We start from the raw sequence: 25,536 nt of genomic DNA on the forward strand, positions 1-25,536 counted from the left end.
TTTGGTGGTATTTTGTAGATGCCATTTTCTGTAGATGGTACATGTACAGACTCATTATTGATTATGAATAATGTGAGGTATAAGTATCCATGTACACAGATCATGACAAAATGTATCTCTGAATTGAAACACCAGACATGTTAATTGTAATCACTGAGAGCTTTAAGGTATAGCTGAACCTCACACGACAATGTTGCATCCACTGTTTAGTTGGAGCTCAGTTCTGGCCAAAGATGATTGAGAAAATTGGATCCTTTTGTGAAAAGAACAGTGGCAGTTTTTGTCTGAGGGCTCAGAAAGGAAAAAGCAGAAATACAATAAAAATAAATGGCATATGGTTTTACATTGATCATTTAAAACCCCAGCATGTAGGGTGTTCTGAAGTGCTGGCTGGTGAGAACAGGAAGCCTTTGGAGTTGTTGTGAAATTTAGAAACCAAACATCCACCAGTGAAAGATAAACTTGAGGATATTTTCCTTAGAAAACTTGAACCCCTGAACAATCAAGAAGACTGGATTACTCAAATTGGCAATGTCAACACAAATATCCTTCAGCCATCATATTTGGTATCTCTATGAAGCATGCAGCACTGTAAGGTGCAAACCATTCTTTCCAGCACAGTAGATGTTGTTTCGAAATCATAAGGCCCGGTGCAGTAACTACCATACTGAAGGCAGCACCTTTGTCAGATAACATGGTTTACCACTGTATTTGGCTAAGGAGGTCCAAAAACAACTGCTTTCAAAATTCAGGAAAGTGATTTCTCAGTAATTCAACTTGCTGAGTCAGCCAAAGTCTTTGGCATTGCACGGCTTAGTGTTTGTGAGGTTAGTTTCTGAAGGTCTGCAGAAGACCTGCGCTTTTGTGAAGTTGTGCCAATACTCACAACAGGAGAATGATTGAGATAATGCAGGAAGCAGTCACAGATCTCCACATTCAGTGGGGAAAGTGAAATGCAGTTTACACAGGTGGTGACAAGGCAATGACTGTTAAGAATAAAGGCCTGGTCACACATATGAAACACATTGTGCTTTCTGGTTTAACTCTTTCCTATGCCACCAAGCTGTTGTTCTTTTGACAATGGCTAAAGACCTGCTCTTGGTCCCTGAGTAAGCTGTTAAAGTAATTTACTCCATAAAGGCCATCTAACTCACTCTTGGCTCTTTGCAGTGCTCTGGGATGACATGGCTCTCATGCAACTCTTGGTCCTGGCTCTGGCTCTGCTGCCAATGAGGCTCTGCTGCCAAGCTCATCCTCCCCACAGCTGATAAGTCCCAGTGTGGGATGGAAAGATCAGGCTCGAGCCATGTTGGTGCAGTGACTCCAGGCCTGTCTCTGTCTCTACAAGCTGGTAAGATGTTCATACATAGAAAGTCCTCACTCCACAAGAGCACATGCCTATCAGCATAAAGCTACCTGCATCCCCACCCTCATGCAAACTCACCGCTCAGGAGTGCCCTAATGATAGCCTGTTCCCTGACATATTCAACTTACTTCCCCACAGAGGCAGGAGTATTCCCCCCTCACTCTCCACTTATGATGGCTGCTGCTCACCAATGACTTAGACCCTGGGTTCACAAAGCACTTAAACATTTGCTTAAGTCACTGTAAAATCCACCTGTGCCGAATCAGTGTCATTGTGAGGAGGATCTGACTTGTGAGCAAGCCTGCCCTTGTCCATCGTCCCTTGGGGCCTACAACATGGCAATGTTTCAGAACAGTCACGTAGTGAGTAAGGTTGTTGGTTATGTGCTGATGGGAGTCTGGAGATGGGTAAGCAGGAAGGTTTCCATGATTAGACTACCTAAGTGTCTGCTGAGAGTCTTAGCTGCCTTATTCAGGGATTGACATTTGATATAACCTCTGAGCATCTGAGAGAAGTTTAAGGTGCTAATTAAGGTGCTAATTAAAGTTGGACTTCATTGGATATTTATGGAAAGAGAGTCAGCTTTATGTTACACAATAGACACACTTCATGCAATGTCCCCCCTTCAGCTCCATGAAGTAATCCTGTCCTCCAGGCTAATGTAGAAATGTATATAGCCTGCTAGCTTTGTGATTGAATTCACCAAATCTGAACTCTTTTTAAAGGAATGGCAGAAGCCTCATTTAAAAACTATGAGGGGTAAACACAGAGGCAAACCCTGATACATCTCTCCCCTTACACATACTCAAGACTGGCTGCTCAGTGCCTCATGACTGAATGAATAAAGATCAGTTTCTTAAAATCATGCAAAAGGGTACTGATTTAATTCTTTGCCGAAGTCATGTGTTCCAAGCTGTGACAATATATCAGCAAAATGAAATCTCAAACATGCGCAACCCATGTGCTGCCTCTGGGCCTGGAGAAATTGTGTTTAGTAGTAGCATGTAGCAAGTTCTATCTGACGAGATCAGTATTTCCTAAATAACCACAACTATGTGGGCAGGTTGAGGGGGAAGGGAGGGGAGGGGAGGAGAGGCCAGAAAATGAAAATGACCCATGGAGAAAACAATAGCTACATTTTGTGTTCTCTGTGACGCTAATCCTCAAGCTATGCTAACAGAAATGTAAATGATGCTGTTCCAATACTGAACTGGGAACAGTACTTCTAAAGCTATTTTGTGTGTGCTGTGATGGGTAATTGGCTTCACTACAGAGCCCAAGATCAGAGAAATCTGGAAATAGCTGCAGCCCAACTATGATTTACACCAAGTAATGACAGGCACACTCTTAAGCTGGGAAACTGCCATGAAAGCTTGAGGCTTACAGTCGACCTAACCCTTTTGCACTCTATATTTTGATGTTTTAAAGTTGCTACAGAAATATATTAATATTTTCATGTTTCCCAACTTTAAGGCTGATTTACCCAGGATTTAAAACACTCTCAGTTAGTGGGCCAGCAATGTCTTCCTATAGTATTTTTGTGAATGATTTGGTATTGCATATTCATTTTTAAGGCTGAAAACAGAAGGCCATGGAGACACTGTCTGATAGCCCTGTAGATTATGAAAAATAGTACAGGATCAACTGAACATAAGCAAAAGGATAACCTGAGGCACATTAGGATATGTCAAAAGAGTCGTGCATAATTGGTTGAGAATAAAAAGACTATGCTGAAGATGCCATCAAATCCTCAGTATTTACTGTAGGACTCATTTCCACCCTCAGTTAGAGTGGGGCAGTTCCCATTGGAGTCAATGGGAGTTACATATACAGAAATGGGCTCTTTGTTTTCTATGAACTAATTTATTGAGGGTTGCTTAGAGCCCAAGCCTTGCATCCCTTACTCACTTTTGTAGTGCCATTGAAATCCACTTTGGTTTGCTCCCCTAGATATATGTGGAGAACAGAGTATCCAATGTCCTGTTCTTCCTGTATTTTGTGTGTGGCGGGGAGGAAGTCTATGTCTTCAGTTCCAGTCACAGTAACTTTGGCTACCACTGGACTCTGCAGAAAAAGGAAGTGTTTGTTATTCCTACTGCCAGAACTCCTGGAGCTGGAACTTGTCACAGGAATGACTTCCTCCTACAGCTAAAATGCTTCAGAGTTCTACTCCTCTTGCCTCACTCCATGCAGGCTAATGGCCAGAACTGTTCTGATGACAGTCTGCTGGTGGGAGGCTGCGAGTTCCACTGCCTGGATTGGAAATAGGTAGTGACATTTTGGAGAGAGATGTTTGACATGGGACACAACTGTGGCTTCAGAATCATAGGTGCTGGAACTAGGGGTGCAGGGGAAGCTGCCGCACACCCTGGCTTGAAGTGGTTTCCATCATATACAGGGTTTACCGTTTGGTTCAATAGTTTTCAGCGCCTTCACTATACAAATTGTTCCACTAGCACAACTCCCTGTGGTAAGGGCCATCAGCTTCTTCAGAATGAATCCAAGCTTTAATTTAAAACAAAAATTAATTTTCTCTTGCCCATATGGCTGCAAATGTGAACGGAGTATAAATTGATGCAATGCTGTCTTCCGAAGTGTGAAGACAGACAGTTCCAGTGCCTCTACAGCTGTGCAGAGCTTCTCCAAACTGCAACTGACCATGGCTGTTCAGAATCGATCTGATGATAAACACACATCCCAGGGCTGGGGGAAAGGTAGAGTAACAGAGTCCCCACCCCTCACCCAGGAGGCTGTTGGGACGGAGGGGGAACAGAGAGAGGGAAAGCCCTTCCTCCATTCCCAGAAGCTAGAGGGGACTGGCAGGGAGGGAAAGCTTCAAATTTATTAGATTCTCACAAGTCAAAGGATCATACAAAAGTTGGGGGCCCTGACCGCTATCCAGAGACAGCACCCAGGTAGGACTCCCAACCGCTTCTCTTTTCTCGTTAGCTGATGAGGGAGGAGAATTAGCTTCCCACTGGGGTTTTGCCCCTGGACAATGGGACCCTCTTCTTTCATGTTGGTTTTGGCTAGTAAATGTCTGTTAATCCTCTGGTTGTTAGGTTTTGGGTAACATTTCCAAATCCTGCATCTGACAGGGTATGGTCGCATGGAAGGATGGGTCGGGGAATGGGTGGAAAAGCAGGAGAGACTGATGGAGTAAGTTATTAAAAATATATATGTTATTGAGAGAGAAATCTGTGGGGAAGATGTGTGAGAAAAATGAAGAGAGAAAATATGGGGGAGGAGATAAAGAGGACGAGGAAAAGAGAGGGGAGATGGAGAGAGAAAGCAAAAACAAACACTTACAACATTATAGAAAAGGAAAAGAAGAGTTAGGCAAATTGGCATAAAATAAGTAACATTTTAAAATATATTAAATAATAGGTTGATTGGCAATATGCTGCAATACATAATAAACAGAACACACCGCTTCAATCTTTTAAATTGCAGTGGTCTGGCTTGGGAGCCATGATCACCTAGGTATTTTTTCCTCCAGGCTAGCAGGCTTACTCTTTTGGCTAGTAGGTGTCTAAAATCAATGTTTCAAGCCCAGCACTAGATAATGATAAACATGCATATCTGGCATGGAACAGATCATGTCATGGGGCAGTAGACCGATGACAGTGGGCCAAGGGCACCAGGGCAAACTCTTACTCTTAGAGAAAGGGCAGTGGGTTCTTCAAGGCCCGCTCAGAGTACACAGAACTTGGTTAAGAAGGTCTCTTCCACAGACCCATCTATAGTCAACTATTTGAGAGTAAGAGACAATTCAGACTTTCTGCTATACTGAGCTGAATGCAGAGTGACACAATTGCTATTTTTATAACATTCCATAACAGCAACATCCTTCTTTGATTAACCGAATCTCAGCATTAATTTTAGCACCAATCATCATCAAATCAGTTCTAAGAGCAATAATAAGAAAATTATATAATTTGTGAAATCTCATTCATTTGTGAAAACTATATTACGGTCTTTAGGCCCAATCTTGATGTTATTAGAAGTCTTGCTAGAGTAAAGGATAGGACTCTTTATCTCTCACTTAGATCTGCAATTGCAGAAACATTCAATAGTAATATTACTTTATATAAAAAACGGTTGTAGCCTGGTTTCCTTATAACCCTGAAGATGTCAAAAATAGAGTTAGCATGGATAATACAGTGCAGTCCCTTTACCAGTTATATGGGTTGTTTTATTTCCAAGAATTTGTAGAATGTTTCTTCTTCACTTGTTACATTGATTAAAAATATATACGTTTTTATATTATTAACTTGCCTTATTCTCTGTCTATCCACTGCCTTTCTAGCTCTTATTTTTCTGTCTGTGTCTGTCCATGAGTTTCTACCTATTCGTTGTTTGTTGGCCTGATCCTGCAGTCCTTCTTCGGACTAACCTCAATGAAAGCAATGGAAGTGTAGCTTGAGTAAGAAACGCAGAATAAGGCCCCTTAATTTTAACCCCTGTATCTTACCTGTATACTTTTTTTATTTCTCTGTGATCTTAATTTGTCTCTTCCACAGTCTATATTTTTTTCTAAACTGCTTAGTAGACACAAATTGGTACATACACTGTCTTTCTCCTGTTCTTTTTGTTTCTTTGCTTCCTTTTATTCTTCATTGTTCTTCTTTCGTATCTTTCCATTTTAACAGCTTCATGTTGCTTAGCAACACCAGCAGGTACATCAGATAGATAAAGTTCCAATACTTCCAGGGGCTCTCACCTTACAGTGAACAAAAATGCAATTTAACTTACAAAGAGAAATCCTTCCTACAACAAGGTATGATGTATTTATGGTTCACTGAGTACCTAACGAAACAGGAATTATCGATCAATGCTACTTGGAAGTAGTGAATTCATAGGGAGTCTAAGTGCATGTCACCCAAGGCATTGGATATCCCAAACCAGACATAGAGTTTGGGGGGAAAGTCAGCCATTCCAGCTTCACCCCTTAAATCAGTACCCTATTGAGATAGTACAAAGACTAAAACTAGAAGTATGGATTTGAATTCAGACTTTCCAAACATTCAATGGTGTTCTAATCTTGAGAATTGATTTAGCTTATTATAGAGAAATGGGCCAGCTACCAAGTTAAGATCTAGAGCCAAACTTTATCAGAGTTTGAGGGTATTTGGATCAGTTTAGTTTGGACACAATTCTAATCAAACTCAACCTGATTATATCTAGTAAACATTTCTGGCATCCCAGATTTTTCCCCAGGCTTCTCCCTTGAGATAGTTTATTCTGCTTATTTTAACTAACGTAACTATGTTACTATTTCAGATTTCAAAAATGACATTGAGCAACTTATCAGTCAGAGCCATCCTTAGCTTTTCTAAGCAGGTCTGCGAAAAAATGTTCATCCTTCAAAATGTAACTGACTCCAAATCACTGAAGAAAATCCTGCATTCAGAATATTGCTAAATGACATGCAAGAAATATGAGAAATGGAATTAGTCAAAAATATTTTGCTGAAATATCTTTTTGACAAAAAAAAATGGCATTTTGACCAAAACAAAAATTTTCAAAGGAAGTTTTTCATCTGGGTCAAAATTTTCCAAACTGATTTTGTTTTACCAAAAATGGTTTCTAAAATTTTATTTTTTTCTGTTGAAAAACCAAAAAATTATCTTGGGAAATTTTGAAAAAGAAATTAGTTTAAAAATTCCAGGAAAAATTATTGCCATTTTTCTACCAGTTTGAGAAACAGAAGAAATCACAGCTCAGATTAGTCAGCCCCAAGACTGGACTGAGGAATGCTGGTCTTTGTGTTATGAGCTACTCGTAGTGCATAAAAATAAAATAAATAACAGTAAACTTCAGGTAAAACTACTCTGCTAAACTATATGTTATGCAGTGCTGTTGTAGCCAGACGTGTACCCAGAAACCTCCTGCTACAAGACAGGCCCAAAAAAGAAACCAACAGAACTCCACTGGCCATCACCTACAGTCCTCAGCTTAAACCTCTCCAATGCATCATCAGTGATCTACAACCCATCCTGGACAATGATCCCTCACTTTCACAGACCTTGCGAGGCAGGCCAGTCCTCACCCACAGACAACCTGCCAACCTTAAGAATATTCTCACCAGCAACCACACACTGCACCATAACAACTCTAACTCAGGAACCAACCCATGCAACAAACCTCGATGCCAACTCTGCCCACATATCTACACCAGCAACACCATCACAGGACCTAACCAGATCAGCTACAACATCACCGGCTCATTCACCTGCATGTCCACCAATGTTATATATGCCATCATGTGTCAGCAATGCCCCTCTGCTATGTACATTGGCCAAACTGGACAGTCACTACGCAAGAGGATAAATGGACACAAGTCAGATATCAGGAATGGCAATATACAAAAACCTGTAGGAGAACACTTCAACCTTCCCAGCCACACAATAGCAGATGTAAAGATAGCCATCTTACAGCAAAAAAACTTCAGGACCAGACTCCAAAGAGAAACTGCTGAGCTCCAGTTCATTTGCAAATTTGAAACCATCAGATCAGGATTAAACAAAGACTGTGAATGGCTATCCAACTACAGAAGCAGTTTCTCCTCCCTTGGTGTTCACACCTCAACTGCTAGCAGAGCACGTCACCCTCCCTGATTGAACTAACCTCGTTATATCCATACTGATTTATACCTGTCTCTGGAAATTTCCATTACTTGCATCTGAAGAAGTGAGGTTCTTACCCACGAAAGCTTATGCTCCCAATACTTCTGTTAGTCTTAAAGGTGCCACAGGACCCTCTTTGTTGCTTGTTGTAACCTTGTCAATCCCAGGATATTAAGAGAGACAAGGTGGGTGAGGTAATAGCTTTAATTGGACCAACTTCTGTTGGTGAGAGAGACAAGCTTTTGAGATTCACCTTGAGTAGTCCCTTAGAATATGTGCTAACTACTTATGCTAAACTATCTGTTTGATCTTGTATTTAGTTGTGACACTCTAAATACCTTTCCCAGACATGAAGAAGAGCTCTATGTAGCTCAAAAGCTTGTCTCTCTTACCAACAAAAGTTGCTATTATAACTAGAAAGAAGTCCATTTATAGAACCAGATTCTGAACCAGAATCACAGAACCAGATTTTGAACCAGAATCATATAACCAGCTTCTGTGGTCTTCAATCGAGCAAAACTCCCATTGACTTCATTGCTTGATTGCTACAGGCTTGATCCAAAGCCCATTGAAATCAATAGAAAGACTCTCTGACTTCAGCCGTGGTTAGCCCTTAAGGACCACATAACTTCGCCCATATGGAGGGCTGGATTCTGCAGCCTGTAGTTATGCTGAGTAGTCTAAGGGTATGTCTACACTACGAAATTAGGTCAAATTTATAGAAGCCAGTTTTATAGAAATCGGTTGTATACAGCCGATTGTGTGTGTCCCCACATAAAATGCTCTAAGTGCATTAAGTCGGCGGACCACGTCCACAGTACCGAGGCTAGCGTCGACTTCCGGAGCGTTGCACTCTGGGTAGCTATCCCACAGTTCCCGCAGTCTCCGCCGCCCATTGGAATTCTGGGTTGAGATCCCAATGCCTGATGATGCAAAAACAGTGTCGCAGGGGGTTCTGGGTACATGTCGTCAGGCCCCTCCCCTTCCATCAGAGCAATGGCAGACAATCGATTCGCGCCTTTTTACCTGGGTTACCTGTGCAGACAACATACCACGGCAAGCACGGAGCCCGCTCAGCTCAGCTCAGCTCACCGTCACCATATGTCATCTGGGTGTCGGCAGACGTGGTACTGCATTGCTACACAGGAGCAGCTAATTGCCCTTTGGCAGTAGACGGTGCAGTATGACTGGTAGCCATCATCGGCTATCTGGGTGCTGGCAGACGTGGGGCTGCATTGCTATACAGCAGCGGCTCCTTGCCTTTTGGCAGTAGATGGTATATTATGACTGGTATCCATCGTCGTTGTATTCCTCAGTGAGTTCGATCAGAGGCACCTGGGCAGACACGTTTTGTCTCCTGGAGACTCAGTCCTGCCGGCAGTCCAATTGAACCGTCTTGACGATGATGGCTAGCAGTCGTAGTACAGTATCTTCTGCCAAGCACCCAGAATATGCCGATGGCTATCAGTCATGCTGCACCGTCTGCTGCCAGCTTAAGATGTAAAAAATAGATGGACCAGATTTGTTCTGTATTCATTTGCTCCCCCATCCCTCCGTGAAATCAGCAGCCTGCTAAACCCAGGCTTTTGAGTTCAATCTTTGGGGGGGGCCATTCTGTGTGACAGTTGTTTGTGTTTCTCCCTGATGCACAGCCACCTTTGTTGATTTTAATTCCCTGTACCTGTAAGCCATGTCGTCACTCGCCCCTCCCTCCCTCCATCAGACAATAGTTTCACGCCTTTTTTCAGCCCAGACACCATAGCATTGGGATCATGGAGTCCACTCAGATCACTGCGGCAATTATGAGCACTATGAGCACCACGCGCATTGTCCTGGAGTATATGCAGAGCCAGAACATGCCAAAGCAAAACCAGGCGAGGAGGCGATTGCAGCGATTGCAGCGCGGCGACGAGAGTGATGAGGAAATTGACATGGACATAGACCTCTCACAAAGTACAGGCCCCAGAAATGTGCAAATCATGGTGTTACTGGGGCAGGTTCATGCCGTGGAACCCCAGTTCTGGGCCCAGGAAACAAGCACAGACCGGTGGGACCACATCATGTTGCAGGTGTGACACGATTACCAGTGGCTGCGAAACTTTTGCATGCATAAGGGCACTTTCATGGAACTTTGTGACTTGCTTTCCCCTGCCCTGAAGTGCCAGAATACCAGGATGAGAGCAGCCCTCACAGTTGAGAAGCGAGTGGTGATAGCCCTGTGGGAGCTTGCAACGCCAGACAGCTACCGGTCAGTCGGGAATCAATTTGGAGTGGGCAAATCTACTGTGGGGGCTGCTGTGATCCAAGTTGCCAGGGCAATCAAAGACCTGGTGATATCAAGGGTAGTGACTCTAGGAAATGTGCAGGCCATAGTGGATGGCTTTGCTGCAATGGGATTCCCAAACTGTGGTGGGGCGATAGACGGAACCCATATCCCTACCTTGTCACTGGAGCACCAAGCCACCGAGTACATAAACAGCAAAGGGTACTTTTCAATGCTGCTGCAAGCCCTGGTGGATCACAAGGGACATTTCACTAACATCAACATGGGATGGCCAGGAAAGGTACATGATGCTCGTGTCTTCAGGAACTCTGGTCTGTTTCAAAAGCTGGAGGAAGGGACTTTCTTCCCGGACCAGAAAATAACCGTTGGGGATGTTGAAATGCCTATCGTGATCCTTGGGGACCCAGCCTACCCCTTAATGCCATGGCTCATGAAGCTGTACACAGGCAGCCTGGACAGTAGTCAGGACCTGTTCAACTATAGGCTGAGCAAGTGCCGAATGGTGGTGGAATGTGCATTTGGACGTTTAAAAGCGCACTGGCGCAGTTTACTGACTCGGATAGACCTCAGCAAAGCCAATATTCCAATTGTTATTGCTGCTGGCTGTGTGCTCCACAATATCTGTGAGAGTAAGGGGGAGACATTTATGGCGGGGTGGGAGGTTGAGGCAAATCGCCTGGCCGCTGATTACACGCAGGCAGACACCACGGCAGTTAGAAGAGCACAGCAGGGCACGGTGCGCATCACAGAAGCTTTGAAAACGAGTTTTGTGACTGGCCAGGCTACAGTGTGAAACTTCTGTTTGTTTCTCCTTGATGAACCCTCTGCCCCCCCCAGTTCACTCTACTTTCCTGTAAACTAACCACCCTCCCCTCCCCCCTTCGAGCACCGCTTGCAGAGGCAATAAAGTCATTGTTACTTCACATTCATGCATTCTTTATTAATTCATCACACAACTAGGGGGATAACTGCCAAGGTAGCCCGGGAGGGGTGGGGGAGGAGGGAAGGAAAAGGACACACTGCAGTTTAAAACTTTAAAACTTTAACTCTTATTGAAGGCCAGCCTTCTGATGCTTGGGCAATCATCTGGGGTGGAGAGACTGGGTGGCCGGAGGCCCCTCCACCGCGTTCTTGGGCGTTTGGGTGACGAGGCTATGGAACTTGGGGAGGAGGGCTGTTGGTTACACAGGGGCTGTGGCAGCGGTCTCTGCTCCTGCTGCCTTTCCTGCAGCTCAACCATATGCTGGAGCATATCAGTTTGATGCTCCAGCAGCCAGAGCATCGACTCTTGCCTTCTGTCAGCCAGCTGACGCCACCTATCCTCTTCAGCCCGCCACTTGCTCTCTTCAGCCCACAATTCAGCCCGCCACCTCTCCTCTCATTCATATTGTGCTTTTTTGCACTCTGACATTGACTGCCTCCACGCATTCTGCTGTGCTCTGACAGAGTGGGAGGACATCTGGAGCTCCGAGAACATATCATCCCAAGTTCACCGTTTTCTCCTTCTAATCTTCACTAGCCTCTGTGAAGGAGAAACATTTGCAGCTGGTGGAGGAGAAGGGAGAGGTAGTTAAAAAAGACACATTTTAGAGAACAATGGGTACACTCTTTCACATTATATTTTGCTATTCACATTACACAGCACTTGTGCTTTTGTTACAAGGTCGCATTTTTCCTCTTATATTGAGGGCCTGCTGGTTTGGTGTGAGAGATCACTCATGCAGTGCCAGGCAACAGATTTGCAGGCAGCCATGGTAAGCACAGTCTTTTGGCTTTTTTAACCTTCTTAACATGTGGGAATGGTTTCAAACAGTAGCGTCCTCATTTCCCATACCAAGCACCCATTGGGTTGGCCATTTAAAATGGGTTTACAATGTAAAAGGAGGGGCTGCAATTTCTGGGTTAACATGCAGCACAAACCCAACTACCCCCCCCCACACACACACACCTAATTCTCTGGGATGATCACTTCACCCCTCCCCTCTACCGCGTGGCTAACAGCGGGGAACATTTCTATTCAGCTGAGCAGGAACGGGCTAGGAATGGATGTTCTCTGCATGCCAGCAAACACCGGGACCATACGCTGCCATGCTGAGCAGTATTTACCATCACAGATAGTCCTATTGAGGTCAGTGGGGCTACTGTAGTTACTAATTAATGTAAGAGTTGCTGAACTGGATTCTGAATAAATAAAACCTGTATATTTATCTGAATACAACAATTCTGTCCCAACACGTATGTAGTTATGCGTGTATTAAAAAAGACTACACTGACTATTGCTGACCTATTAATATATAATAATAATGCTTCAAATAACCCTATACATTCTTGAATAATAATAGTGCCCCAATTACCCATGTATATTCTTACTACGTTGAAATACTCTGCACTAAGTAACAATGCTTACAATAATGTCATTTCTAAAAACTGGGTACCTACCTGCTACTATTCTTATAAAGCATAAATAATTTTTTTAAATATATATAAAACCGACCCTTTATGCTAGACCTGAACCAACAATTTACTAGTCTAGCACTGATCATATAACCTAAATAAGTATACTAACCCCTAATGCTAAATCTTTTTTAGGGAAAGAATTTGTTGGTTCTTGGAACCAAAAAACAAAAGATAATAAACTTGCATCAAATATAAAGAAACAAAGATTTGCCTCCATTCCAATGCTCCAACATTAATCCTTGCTTTCCAGCAAACAAATGCTAGAATAAACTAAGTATAATTTATAAGAGAACCAGATTTACAAAATATTTGACAAAGAAAAAATAACTGATCTTTTTTTGTCTTTTCATCATCCTTCCCTGTCCCGCACCTCCCCTCCCACCCCGCTTTAACTTCTTATTACACAAAACAAGGCCTCACATAGGAATCACGGAGAATAAGAATAATTATATTTGGGCTACTAATCCTCCTCTTGTGCTGTCCCTGATAACAACTGGTTTTAAAAATAAATCCAGACAGGTGGGAATATGGCTTAGACTCATCCCTTGAAAAGAAATTATAAAAATTACACTGCTAGTGAAACAGGAAAAAAACATAGACACCAGCTCTGTATATAGTTAAAATCCCAAACTAGCTGATGATCCAGATTATTAAAGACATGCATCAGTTTATATGGGTCTGATGCTTCCATATTTAGACAGCTGCAGTGACACTGGAGCCAGCAAACAGAGCTGTAAACAGTTTGAGTGGGAGTTCTGTTGGAGAAGGCATTTGTAGAGGCAGGTAGGGGCAGTGTGCTGGGAGAGAAGCTGAGCCCTGATTAGGGGGCAGGGCTTCTCTGATTAGGGGTCCTATAAAGGTAGCCAGTCAGGCAGCGGAACAGGAGCCAGCAAACAGAGTGGTAAACAGGGGAGTTTGAGTGGGAATTTGTAAGGGGAGTCTGGGGGGAAGACTAGGAGAACCAGGCAGAGGAACAGACAGGCTAGTGAAGGGAGTGTGTGGTGGTCTGGCAGTGTTGTGGTGCTCGTTGGGGGGTTGTTTTGCTGTGTTTGGTGGTGTTTTGGTTTGGTTTGTGTTTCCCGGACTAACAGGACTTAGGTGGGAAGTCTATGACAGATACAGAGGCAGCAGTGGTAGTGACCCAAGCAGTGAAAGACACAATGAAGATGACTGTATGTGAAAGCTGCGGCATGTACATGATCCTGGAGGGGGTACCTGAAAAGTGTTTCGTCTGCATGAAGTGCCACCTGATAGAGCTGATGGAAGAAAAGATCCGAGGATTGGAGATGCAGGTGGAAACTCTGGTTGAGTTTAGAAGGAGGTTTGAGCAGATGATGGAGCAAAGACATGAGGAGGCTGAAAGGAAAAGCTCAGACTTGCAGATGGAAGCAGGACCAAAGAACTCTGAGAGGAGACTGCTGGGTGAGGAAAGTGGACAGTGGAAGCATGTGACTAAGAGAACCAGGCAAAGGGAAAAAAGGGCAAGTGAAGGAGAAATAGAGCTCAGGAACAGGTTTGCAAAGTTGGAAAATGAGGAAGGGGCAAAGCCGATGGTGTCTGAACGTGGGAGGGCAAGGAAGAAGAGAAGAACAGCTAGTTCTATAGGAAGAGGGGAAGTCAATGGAGATAACACCAAATATGAGCCCCAGGAGGATACAGGATGGGTTGCAGAGGATTGCAAGGGAGAATAGGAATCGAGAGGACTTGCAGCCAGAGGGAACAGGGGATAAACCGGAGAATCGCACCATCACCAGGAAAAGGCAGGTCTACATGATTGGGGACTCCTTACTGAGAAGAACAGACAGGCCTGTAACCAGAGCTGATCCAGAGAACAGAAGGGTGTACTGTCTGCCAGGTGCTAAGATACGGGATGTGGACCTGAGGCTGAAGAAGATCCTCATGGGAGCGGGAAAGAATCCACTGATTGTCCTTCATGCGGGAACAAATGATACGGCTAGATTCTCGCTGGAACATATCAAGGGAGACTATGCCAGGCTGGGGAAGATGCTTAAGGAAATTGAGGCTCAGGTGATCTTCAGTGGGATTCTGCCTGTTCCTAGAGAAGGGCAACAAAGGTGTGACAAGATTATAATGATCAACAGATGGCTCAGGCAGTGGTTCTATAAGGAGGGCTTTGGGATGTATGTCCACTGGGAGGCATTCATGGACAGAGGACTGTTCTCTGGATGGACTTCACCTGAGTAGGGAGGGAAATAGACTTCTAAGATGGAGGCTGGCACAGCTGATTAAGAGAGCTTTAAACTAGGAATTTGGGGGAAATGGTTGGGAGATGTCCAGGTAATCTCAATGCTGGATTTTAAAATTGAGAGGGAAGAAAATGAAGTAAGAAAGGATACAGCCATGGGTAGGAGAATGGACATAAGGAGGAAGGGTAGTGTAGATACCAGTCTAATAGGTGATACTGGCCATAGAATGTCTGTGCCTAATCGGGTAAAGAATGTGAGTGAAGCCAAACAGCAAAAATTAAGATGTTTGTACACCAACGCAAGGAGCCTAGGTAACAAAATGGAGGAACTAGAATTACTGGTGCAGGAAGTGAAACCAGATATTATAGGGATAACAGAAACATGGTGGAATAGTAGTCATGACTGGAGTATAGGTATTGAAGGGTATGTGCTGTTTAGGAAAGACAGAAATAAAGGCAAAGGTGGTGGAGTATCATTGTATATCCATGATGAGGTAGACTGTAGAAATAAGAAGTGATGGAATGGATAAGACAGAGTCTGTCTGGGCAAAAATCACATTGGGGAAGAAAGCTACTAGAGCCTCCCCTGGGATAGTGCTTGGGATGTGCTACAGACGCCGGGATCCAATTTGGATATGGATGGAGACCTCTTTAATGTTTTTAATGAAGTAAATACTAATGGGAATTGTGTGATCATGGGAGACTTTAACTTCCCAGATATAGACTGGAGAATAAGTGCTAGTAATAATAATAATAGGGCTCAGATTTTCTTGGATGAGATAGCTGATGGATTCCTTCAACAAGTAGTTGCTGAACCAACAGTAGGAGATGACATTTTAGATTTGGTTTTGGTGAGTAGTGAAGACCTCATAGAAGAAATGGTTGTAGGGGACAAACTTGGTTCGCGCGATCATGAGCTAATTCAGTTCAAACTAAATGGAAGGATAAACAAAAATAGATCTGTGACAAGGGTTTTTAATTTCAAAAGGGCTAACTTTAAAAAAATAAGGAAATTAGTTAAGGAAGTGGATTGGACTGTAGAACTTGTGGATCTAAATGTGGAGGAGGCCTGGAGAAACTATCAGAAGCCTGCATCCCAAGAAAGGGGCAGGGGAGGGGGAATTCATAGGCAGGAGTTGTAGACCAAGCTGGATGAGCAAGCATCTCAGAGAGGTGATTAAGAAAAAGCAGAAAGCCTACAAGGAGTGGAAGATGGGAGGGATCAGCAAGGAGAGCTACCTTATTGAGGTCAGAACATGTAGGGATAAAGTGAGAAAGGCCAAAAGCCATGTAGAGTTGGACCTTGCAAAGGGAATTAAAACCAATAGCAAAAGGTTCTATAGCCATATATATAAGAAGAAAACAAAGAAAGAAGTGGGCCGCTAAAAACTGAGGATGGAGTGGAGGTTATGGATAATCTAGGCATGGCCAATATCTAAACAAATACTTTGCCTTAGTCTTTAATGAGGCTAATGAGGAGCGTAGGGATAATGGCAAGATGACAAATGGGAATGAGGATTTGGAGGTAGATATTACCACATCTGAGGTAGAAGCCAAGCTTGAACAGCTTAATGGGACTAAATCGGGGCCCCGATAATCTTCATCCAAGAATATTAAAGGAACTGGCACATGAAATTGCAAGCCCATTAGCAAGAATTTTTAATGAATCTGTAAACTCAGAGGTTGTACTGTATGACTGGAGAATTGCTAACATAGTTCCTATTTTTAATAAAGGGGGGAAAAAGTGATCCGGGTAACTACAGATCTGTTAGTTTGACATCTGTAGTATGCAAGGTCTTGGAAAAAAATTTGAAGGAGAAAGTAGTTAAGGACATTGAGGTCAATGGTAAATGGGACAAAATACAACATGGTTTTACAAAAGGTAGATCATGCCAAACCAACCTGATCTCCTTCTTTGAGAAGGTAACAGTCTTTTTAGACAAAGGAAATGCAGTGGATCTAATTTACCTCGATTGCAGTAAGACATTTGATACGGTTCCACATGGGGAATTATTAGTTAAATTGGAAAAGATGGGGATCAGTATGAAAATTGAAAGGTGGATAAGGAACTGGTTAAAGGGGAGACTACAATGGGTCATACTGAAAGGTGAACTGTCAGCTGGAGGGAGGTTACTAGTGGAGTTCCTCAGGGATCGGTTTTGGGACCCATCTTATTTAATCTTTTTATTACTGACCTTGGCACAAAAAGTAGAAGTGTGCTAATAAAGTTTGCGGATGACACAAAGCTGGGAGGTATTGCCAATACAGAGAGGGACCGGGATATCATACAGGAAGATCTGGATGACCTTGTAAACTGGAGTAATAGTAATAGGATGAAATTTAATAGTGAAAAGTGCAAGGTCATGCATTTAGGGACTAATCACAAGGATTTTTGTTATAAGCTGGGGATTCATCAGTTGGAAGTAACAGAGGAGGAGAAGGACATCGGAGTATTGGTTGATCACAAGATGACTATGAGCCACCAATGTGATATGGCCATGAAAAAAGCTAATGCAGTCTTGGGATTCATCAGGCGAGGTATTTCCAGTAGAGATAAGGAGGTGTTAGTACCATTATACAAGGCACGGGTGAGACCTCATCTGGAATACTGTGTGCAATTTGGTCTCCCACGTTTAAGAAGAATGAATTCATACTGGAACAGGTACAGCAAAGGGCTACTAGGATGATCTGAGGAATGGAAAACCTGTCTTATGAAAGGAGTGTCAAAGAGCTTGGCTTGTTTAGCCTAATCAAAAGAAGGCTGAGGGGAGATATAATTGCTCTCTATAAATATATTAGAGGCAGGGCCAGCTCCAGGGTTTTGGCCGCCCCAAGCAGCCACAAAAAAAAAAAAAAACCCGCGATCTGCGGCAGCAATTCGGCGGGAGGTCCTTTGCTCCCAGCGGGAGTGAGGGACCGTCCACCGAATTGCCGCCGAATACCTGGACGTGCCGCCCCTCTCCGGAGCGGCCGCCCCAAGCACCTGCTTGCCAGGCTGGTGCCTGGAGCCGGCCCTGATTAGAGGGATAAATACCAGGGAGGGAGAGGAATTATTTAAGCTCAATACCAATGTGGACACAAGAACAAATGGATATAAACTGGCCATCAGGAAGTTTAGATTTGAAATTAGACTAAAGTTTCTAACCATCAGAGGAGTGAAGTTCTAGAACAGCCTTCCAAGGGGAGCAGTAGGGGCAAAAGACATATCTGGCTTCAAGACTAAGCTTGATAAGTTTATGGAGGGGATGGTATGATGGGATAGCCTAATTTTGGCAATTAATTGATCTTTGACTATTAGCGGTAAATATGACCCATGGCCTGTGATGGGATGTTAGATGGGGTAGGATCTGAGTTACTACAGAGAATTCTTTCCTGGGTGTCTGGCTGGTGAGTCTTGCCCACATGCTCAGGGTTGAGCTGATCGCCATATTTGGGGTTGGAATGGAATTTTCCTCCAGGGCAGACTGGCAGAGGCCCTGGGGGTTTTTCACCTTCCTCAGCTGCGTAGGGCACTGGTCACTTGCTGGAGGAGTCTCTGCACCTTGACGTCTTTAAACCATGATTTGAGGACTTCAATAGCTCAGGCATAGGTTAGGGGTTTATTGCAGGGGTGGGTGGGTGGGATTCTGTGGCCTGCATTGTGCAGGAGGTCAGACTAGACAATCATAATAGTCCCTTCTGACCTTAAAGTCTATGAATCTATTTATTTAGATAAAATTCCCATCGACATTGATGAAAGCATTGCCTGAATGAGAACTAAAGGACCGCATCCTTAGTTACTGAGAATCATAGTAGTGTCTTGAACCAAGTTAGAAGAGATCATTTTCATTGCTACTATTGGGATAGATGCATGAATCACTGCGTGAAGTTCTATTGCTGTGTTATGTAGGAGGCTATCTCATCATAATGATCACTACTGTCTTAAAATCCAAGAATCAATTACTTTACTATTGACTTGGGACCAAAGATGACAGAGAATCTTGGGTATTGCCCGGACCATACCAAGCTTTGAAATTTTATTCTTCAGGGGACAAATCTTGCCTCCATTTCTATGGGCATACAAGGCCCTTTGGGGAAAATTATTCTGGCAGTCTGTACAATGGGTATATATCTTCTGCGCCCCATGCAACTTGGCTCTCCAGAAGGTCCCTGCATACCAGGGGAGTTTTAGGGTCCAGAGACAATGCTGATGCATCTCCCACAATGCAGTTCCACTGGCTATTCCCCCCCTGTGAATGGAGCATGCTTAGCCACAGAGGTTACTGCAACCCAAGGAGAAGCCCACACTGTCTCCTTGATCTGAGACAGATCTTTCTAGAGCACAACAAATTAATTTGTGCTGAGAACAGGATTTGTCCTTTTCTGATTTTACATGATCCATCCATTCTAACATCTCATACTATAACAAAAGTTATTTTAACAAGTGCCCTACTTATGTTGAGGTATATAGGTAGATTGAAAGCAAATTCTTCTCCTCCATTTTCTCACTTGTTTATTGATGCAGCATAACATACGATAATTAGAGCTGCATTTATATAAAATTTGCATTCAAGTAGATTGTGGTATGAGCTAGGGAACTCACCCTTAACTTTATAGTCTGTATATCTATTTTGTATTAACATTTTAGTCATTCTTGATATGTTTCTGTAGGCATCAGCTAAAAGAAGAATTGTTAAAAATGGTAATTTTATAAGACCCAATTCTCCTTTTGCTTAAGTTAGTGAAATTCAGATGAAATCTATGGAGCTTTGCTAGTGAAATTGGTGTGAGAAGAGAATTGGGCCCATAAAGATCTTAAATTTAAACATATGCTCAAGTGCTTTGTTGGATCAGAAAAAGAATGTTCAGTATTTTGCAGAATCAGCCCGTTAGTTCAATCCAAGGTAATTAGCCCTCTCTGCCTACGTGTGTGCTCTTGTTAACAATAATGCCTTGCTGGCACTGTAAATCTTCACTAGATATTTTATTATATATGTACAGGCTCTATAGCACTTAGACGCATTTGGGAGGATGTTGACATGGCTTCATTTGTACCTGGATGCAATATTCTCCCGGGGCCCCTGTATTTATATTTTAGGAGGTTTGAGTCACCCAGGGTATCAAAGGTACATAAAGCAAATATTTGCTTTTATGTGCATTTCTCATTTCTGAAAAAAATAATCCATACAAAATGGAAATGTATTTCTCACATCAAGAACAGAAAGATAGGATTCAGTGAACTAGCTACACAGCAGAAAATGCCACAGATCAATAGGTAACATGAACATTTTTCATGGTGAATGGAGCCTATATTTGTTAAAATAAGGTTCCATTGACACAGTGGACCTATTGTCTGAGTGAGAGCTGCAGGATAAACCCCTAAAATATAAGATTTTTAAATATATATTTTATTTATTTTATCTATTTCATCCAGTATGCTCAGCATACTGTTTTCTCTGCATTCTCTTTCATCAAATTTCATATGGTATAAAATATTGCATAAATTTATTTTACTAATGTTGTCCTTTACTTGTTTAAAAATAGTAAAATAAATACAAAAACAGAATTCTAACAGGATTTAACCCATTCAAACTTTTCATGCCAATATGAGTTGCCTTATCTCATCTACATAAACCCTAGAAGAATTAAACAAAAATGCTCATGTCGTGTTAAATTAGCCATCAGAGTGAGCTCAGATGTGCCTAGAAATCAAAGATGCTGACACTGGCAAAAAAGTTAGAAATCTTATCACAAGTCTTGTTCGCTTTATTCCCACAACTGGTCTCATTGACTTCAGCTGGACAATTCATTTGGCTAATGCAAAGAGGATATGGTCCCTTATAGAGCTAAAAAGTTCAAACAAAATCATTCCTTAATTTACACTGAGCTTTTCAGGCATGTGAAATTTCAGAGACATCAGTTGTGGCTGACCACTGTGTAGGGGACACAAGAAAGGAGGTTTCTTACAGCCTCTCTCTCCCTTTAAACAGGGGGCCAGTCAAAATCCGATTCTAGGTTTATAATGCCTTCCCTACCCAACCCCTAAATTTGGGGTTAAACAACCTGACCGTACCCCTTTAAGACGAATAGTCACAAAGAAGTACTATATTACAATTCCTTCTGCAAGTGTATTTGAGCTTGCTTTGAGCCATGCACTTTGTCGGAGTCACAGAGAGTTGTTTTCCAACTGGTTTGGATACAGTACAAATAGTGGGCCAGATCCTCAGATGGTAGGTACTTGTCTAGCTCTGTTGAAGTCAACAGACCCCAAGGAACGTGTAAATGGGCACAGCTCCATAGAAGTTAATGCAGCTATGCTGGTGAACTCCACTTAAGGATCTAGACCACTGATTCTTATCCTGAAGTGAGTGGAAGTTTTGAAGATTAATTCCAATGGAAGCAGAATCCCATTATTTGTATTCTGAAAGAAGGGCAAATACTGTAGAAAAAGCTTTTGGGTGACCATCAATCCATTTCCTCTAATAACACACGTAACAGACCCTCATTTCTATTGATGGTCTTCACCATCAGCTAGGAGAACTGGGAATTTTGCAGAACCCTTCTTTCCCATCCTGGGAGAAACAGAGCAACAGAAGGCTAAGCATGACTTCCAGAAAGAAAATCTCTGTATTAAAAGCCAAGTAACGCAGAACTACAATATTAAATACACATTATCTGAAATGGGAAATACATTGTAAAAGTTTCATTAAAGTTCAGTTTCAGCAATAACAATATATCAGTTTTAAATCCTGCCAGAAAAGATTCGTCTGATGTAAATAAAACTGCTACGACAAATTTGTTCATATACAAATAGCTACTCTGACTAAAACAACTGCAATTGAATAGGGTTTTTCGGGTTTTTTTTTTTAATTATTATTTTTTATTTTTTTTTACTAAAACGTCCATTTAAAACGCCTATTAAATATAGAAAACAAATACACAGGATTTGGTCGTTTTCTGCTATGAATCTTGGGCACATGAAAATAAAATCAAATCCCTTTGACTACTGGGGAGGGAGCAATGCTCCGCAAAGGATTCATTGCAGAGAAACCGTGAGGTCCCAGACAACCCCCGACTAGGGTGACCAGATGTCCTGATTTTATAGGGACAGTCCCAAATTTTGGGTCTTTTTCTTATATAGGCTCCTATTACCCCCCACCCCCTGTCCCGATTTTTCACACTTGCTGTCTGGTCACCCTATCCCCGACCGCCACACTCGCCTGCATTGGACACCAAGAAACTTGGGCAAGGCTTTAAAGTGCTACACACACACACACCACCAACAACAACCCCGGGTTAAGCGTTTACAAAGAGCGCGCGGGGAGGGGAAGCGAGTCCACCAGCGTCCGCCCCAGTCTCGGGAGCCCCGCGGGAGCGGATCGCCCAGCAAACGGAGGAGGGCGGCCCCAGCCGGGGTGGGAGGGGGGTTATTTGCCAGCGGCGGTGGCGCCCGCAGTGCTTCTCCTCTGCTCCATGCCGTTGGGCAGGAAGCCGGCGATGATGGGCACCGGCCAGATGAGGGCGGCCACGCTCCACACGATGATGACGAGAGTCATGAAACAAGCCACCAGGGTGGACTCGATGGGCTTGCGGTTCAGCCGCCAGCCCGGCTCCCCCTTCAGCTCCTCCAGGCTGAAATCCAGGCAGCAGAAATTCAGCGGCTCCCCCTGCAGCCAGTACTGGCCGGGCTCGGACAGCGAGGAGGAGGAGGAGGCGGCGGCCGCTGCCCGGAGCCGCCCGACCCGGCGCCCCCGCACCCAGCTGCAGCCCACGCAGAGGCGCAGATCCTGCTGGGCTCCCCCCGCCGCCAGCCCCAGGTGCTCGATGAGCAGCGGCGGCCCCACGCGGTGGAAGGCGGCGGAGAAGAGGGCCCGCCCGTGGCCGTTGGTGGAGAAGAGCAGCAGGTCGCACGGGATGCCCAGCGGGCGGCTCCAGCGCACCAGCAGCGAGCTCAGCATCTGCCGCTGCACGCTGATGTTGCAGGGCGCCTCCTCGGGGGGCTGGGGCGGCTGCTGGCCGGCGGCGCCCGGAGGCGGCTCCTGGCTGGGGCTGCCCGCCTCAGCCTGCCCGCCCACCCCGCGCAGGTCCCGCTCCAGGCTGGCCAGGGAGCGCGAGGAGGAGTTGATGGGGGGCAGCAAGAGCTCCGGCTCCTCCTGGCCCCCGCCGGCCGCGGCGGGGCTCCAGCCCTGGCAGGGGGGCAGGCAGGCGGCCAGCAGCGCCGGCAGGAGCGGCGGCAGCAGCATGGCATGGACTCAGAGCCGGCGAGGAGGAGGTGGAGGCTGCATGGCGCTGCCGCCCGCCACCCGGCTGGGGAGGGCGTGGGAGCCGGGCTGGGGCCGCCGCTGCTGCTCGGCGAAGGGCTGAGGGAAAAGGCGCGCGTGACGGCAGCAGCTCGGCAGCCCGCCTCCGCCCCCTGCTCAGCCCCGACGGGAGGAGCGGCCGGGCGGGAGCCCTGCTCGGCTCAGGCGCTCTGCGGGGCTGCCCCCAGCATCAGAGGCAGGCACCCCTCACACTCCCTACGTGGGGGCCCCCTCAGAACGGGCCCCCTTCTCCCTCACGGCCAGGGCTCCCCTCGCTCCCCGCGCCCAGCTTCCTCCCTCCTCTGTGGGGCGGGGCGGGGCAGGGCGCCCTCCCTCCGCACCCCCGCCCCAGGACACCTGCCCCACAGGGCGATTCTCTCCAGCCCGTACAACGCCAGCCGGCCAGGCGTGATTTCCAGTGTGCACTCAGAGGCTGAGACCGCGGATTGGGTTCCCCCTACCTCCGTAATCCGGTTCCCAGGGTTTAAAGCTTCTTGCACGGGTATATTTCTTGTGCCCCTGATTCGGAGTCTCTGGGCCGATCTGCTTTCTTAGAAGGGGGCACCTGAATGCCATGCGGTGTCACCCTGGTTTGAAGACTTTCTCAGTACCCCCAACAGCAGCATCTGCACTTCCAGTGAAAACTGGGAGCCATTGCTCTCCCTCTTCCTTTGGCCGGAGGAAAGCAGGAGAGCACAGAACAATGTGCGTGAGGCAGAAAAGGGCGTGAATTCTCCACTGGCTCCAGCGGCCCTGGACACTGCCTTTTTCTCCAAATATCCCCAATAATGTTACTACAATGAGAAATACCCATATGGGCACCTAGACAAAAGTAATTGTGTACTACACTAGGAGCAGGGACCAACCTTCCACTCCACAGCCCGCTATTCTGTCCGATTTAGTTTCTTCTACTGTATCCCTCCAGTGTTTTTTGGGGGGCAAGGGGGTGTTGAGGAATTGTGTTTTGAGAGCACAAAGGACGTTCATCTGAGAACTGACTTTACAGATGCTCCTTTCTTATGGGTTTATAGAAGGGAAAATAAAAAATAAAAAACACTATAGGAAATGCTGTGAAACTGTCAAGCCTGATCCCCTGGCTATTTTTTTATCCATTTCTTTAAGTTACTTTGTTCTGAAAGAGGGAAGTCATACTTTGTTCACAAGAGGGAGTTCCAGCAGCCTGGAAAGAAAGAATCACCCAGTCCTAGCCCTTGCCCGGCAATTCGAGGTTCACAGCTCTGATTTAGAGAGAGAGAATGTACTTTCATAAATGATTAATCCACTGTCATATGCTGGAGGACAATTAATCCCTATATAAAAGATTTGAGTAAGAAAACAATTACAAGAAACATAAAACTGTCAATTATATTAAGTTAGTGTGAGATTTATATTTTTAAAAGACAGCTTTATAATAATTTCGGTGTCATTTTGTACTTCAGGCTGTTTTATAATTTGACAGTTACCATAGTTTTACTTTTGACACTCTGCTTAGCGTTCCCAGGCGAACAGAGCCTTAGAAATGGATAGGGTATAATAATAAGAATAATAGGAAGAATAGATACAGGGAGTGGACAAGGAACACAACAATAGGGACTCAGTTGTGGCATTCTTTAGCCACCACTCTGCACTGGGGGTCGGACAGAACTATACTACCCCAGGGAGAGCCATGACTGCCCACTGTATCCTTCCCCACCCTCTTTCCAGCAAGTTCTCCTGGAGAGGGAGATTTATTTATTTGTATTACCATAGTGCCTGTGAACCTTAGTCATTGACTAGAATCCTATTGTGCTAGGTGCTGTACAAACATAGAACAAAATGATGGATCTCTGCCCCAAAGATCTTACAATCTAATAGGAGAGGTTGATACTGAAGTAGTACTGAAATAGTCTCAGCTGAGTAAGGTACAATGCAACATGAATAAGGCTAGTGAACCAGGCCCTATATGGTTTTCCTCTATAGTCATTGCCTAAGCTTATCAAGACAAAACAATATTTTCTTGGTTTTAATTTGAGATGGACCTGAGTGCCAAAGTGGACTTGTGTCCTGACCTGAATTTGTCCAACATAAATGGTGTGTTTAGGTCTAGGCTTTTGGTTTGGCTCATTGTAGAGATCTATGTCAGGCATGAAGTTTAGATCCAGGTCTGGCTCTGAAATGCCACAAAATTCACATCTGGTTTAGATTCTCTAGTTTTAATAAGTTTTTCAATCCATATATTTCCATTTCTCCTATTTTCATTATATTTTGATATATTTTAGATACACTTTGTGATGGGTTGGATCACGGAACCCCCCTTGGGAACTTCCAACTGATGT

At 44.5% G+C, this 25,536-nt stretch overlaps 1 protein-coding gene and 1 long non-coding RNA gene across 2 annotated transcripts; both read right to left on the reverse strand.

Moving 5' to 3' along the window:
* Positions 1-11,198: 11,198 nt before the first annotated feature.
* On the reverse strand, positions 11,199-24,882 carry LOC128832329 (uncharacterized). The gene is made up of 2 exons (XR_008443961.1): positions 23,683-24,882; positions 11,199-11,824 (listed from the first exon to the last, which is right to left on the reverse strand). It is a non-coding gene; the product is annotated as an uncharacterized LOC128832329 (long non-coding RNA).
* On the reverse strand, positions 20,654-23,277 carry TMEM158 (transmembrane protein 158). The gene has a single exon (XM_054019619.1). It carries the CDS (start codon positions 23,162-23,164, stop codon positions 22,349-22,351), a length of 816 nt encoding a protein of 271 aa, XP_053875594.1. The 5' UTR covers positions 23,165-23,277; the 3' UTR covers positions 20,654-22,348.
* Positions 24,883-25,536: the final 654 nt, after the last annotated feature.

This window comes from Malaclemys terrapin, chromosome 2 (assembly GCF_027887155.1).
Source record: "Malaclemys terrapin pileata isolate rMalTer1 chromosome 2, rMalTer1.hap1, whole genome shotgun sequence".
In the NCBI taxonomy this organism is placed as follows: Eukaryota; Metazoa; Chordata; order Testudines; family Emydidae; genus Malaclemys; species Malaclemys terrapin.

Excerpts from the sequence above, each read along its gene's own strand:
- TMEM158 (XM_054019619.1), bottom strand. The coding sequence starts at position 23,164 with ATGCTGCTGCCGCCGCTCCTGCCGGCGCTGCTGGCCGCCTGCCTGCCC.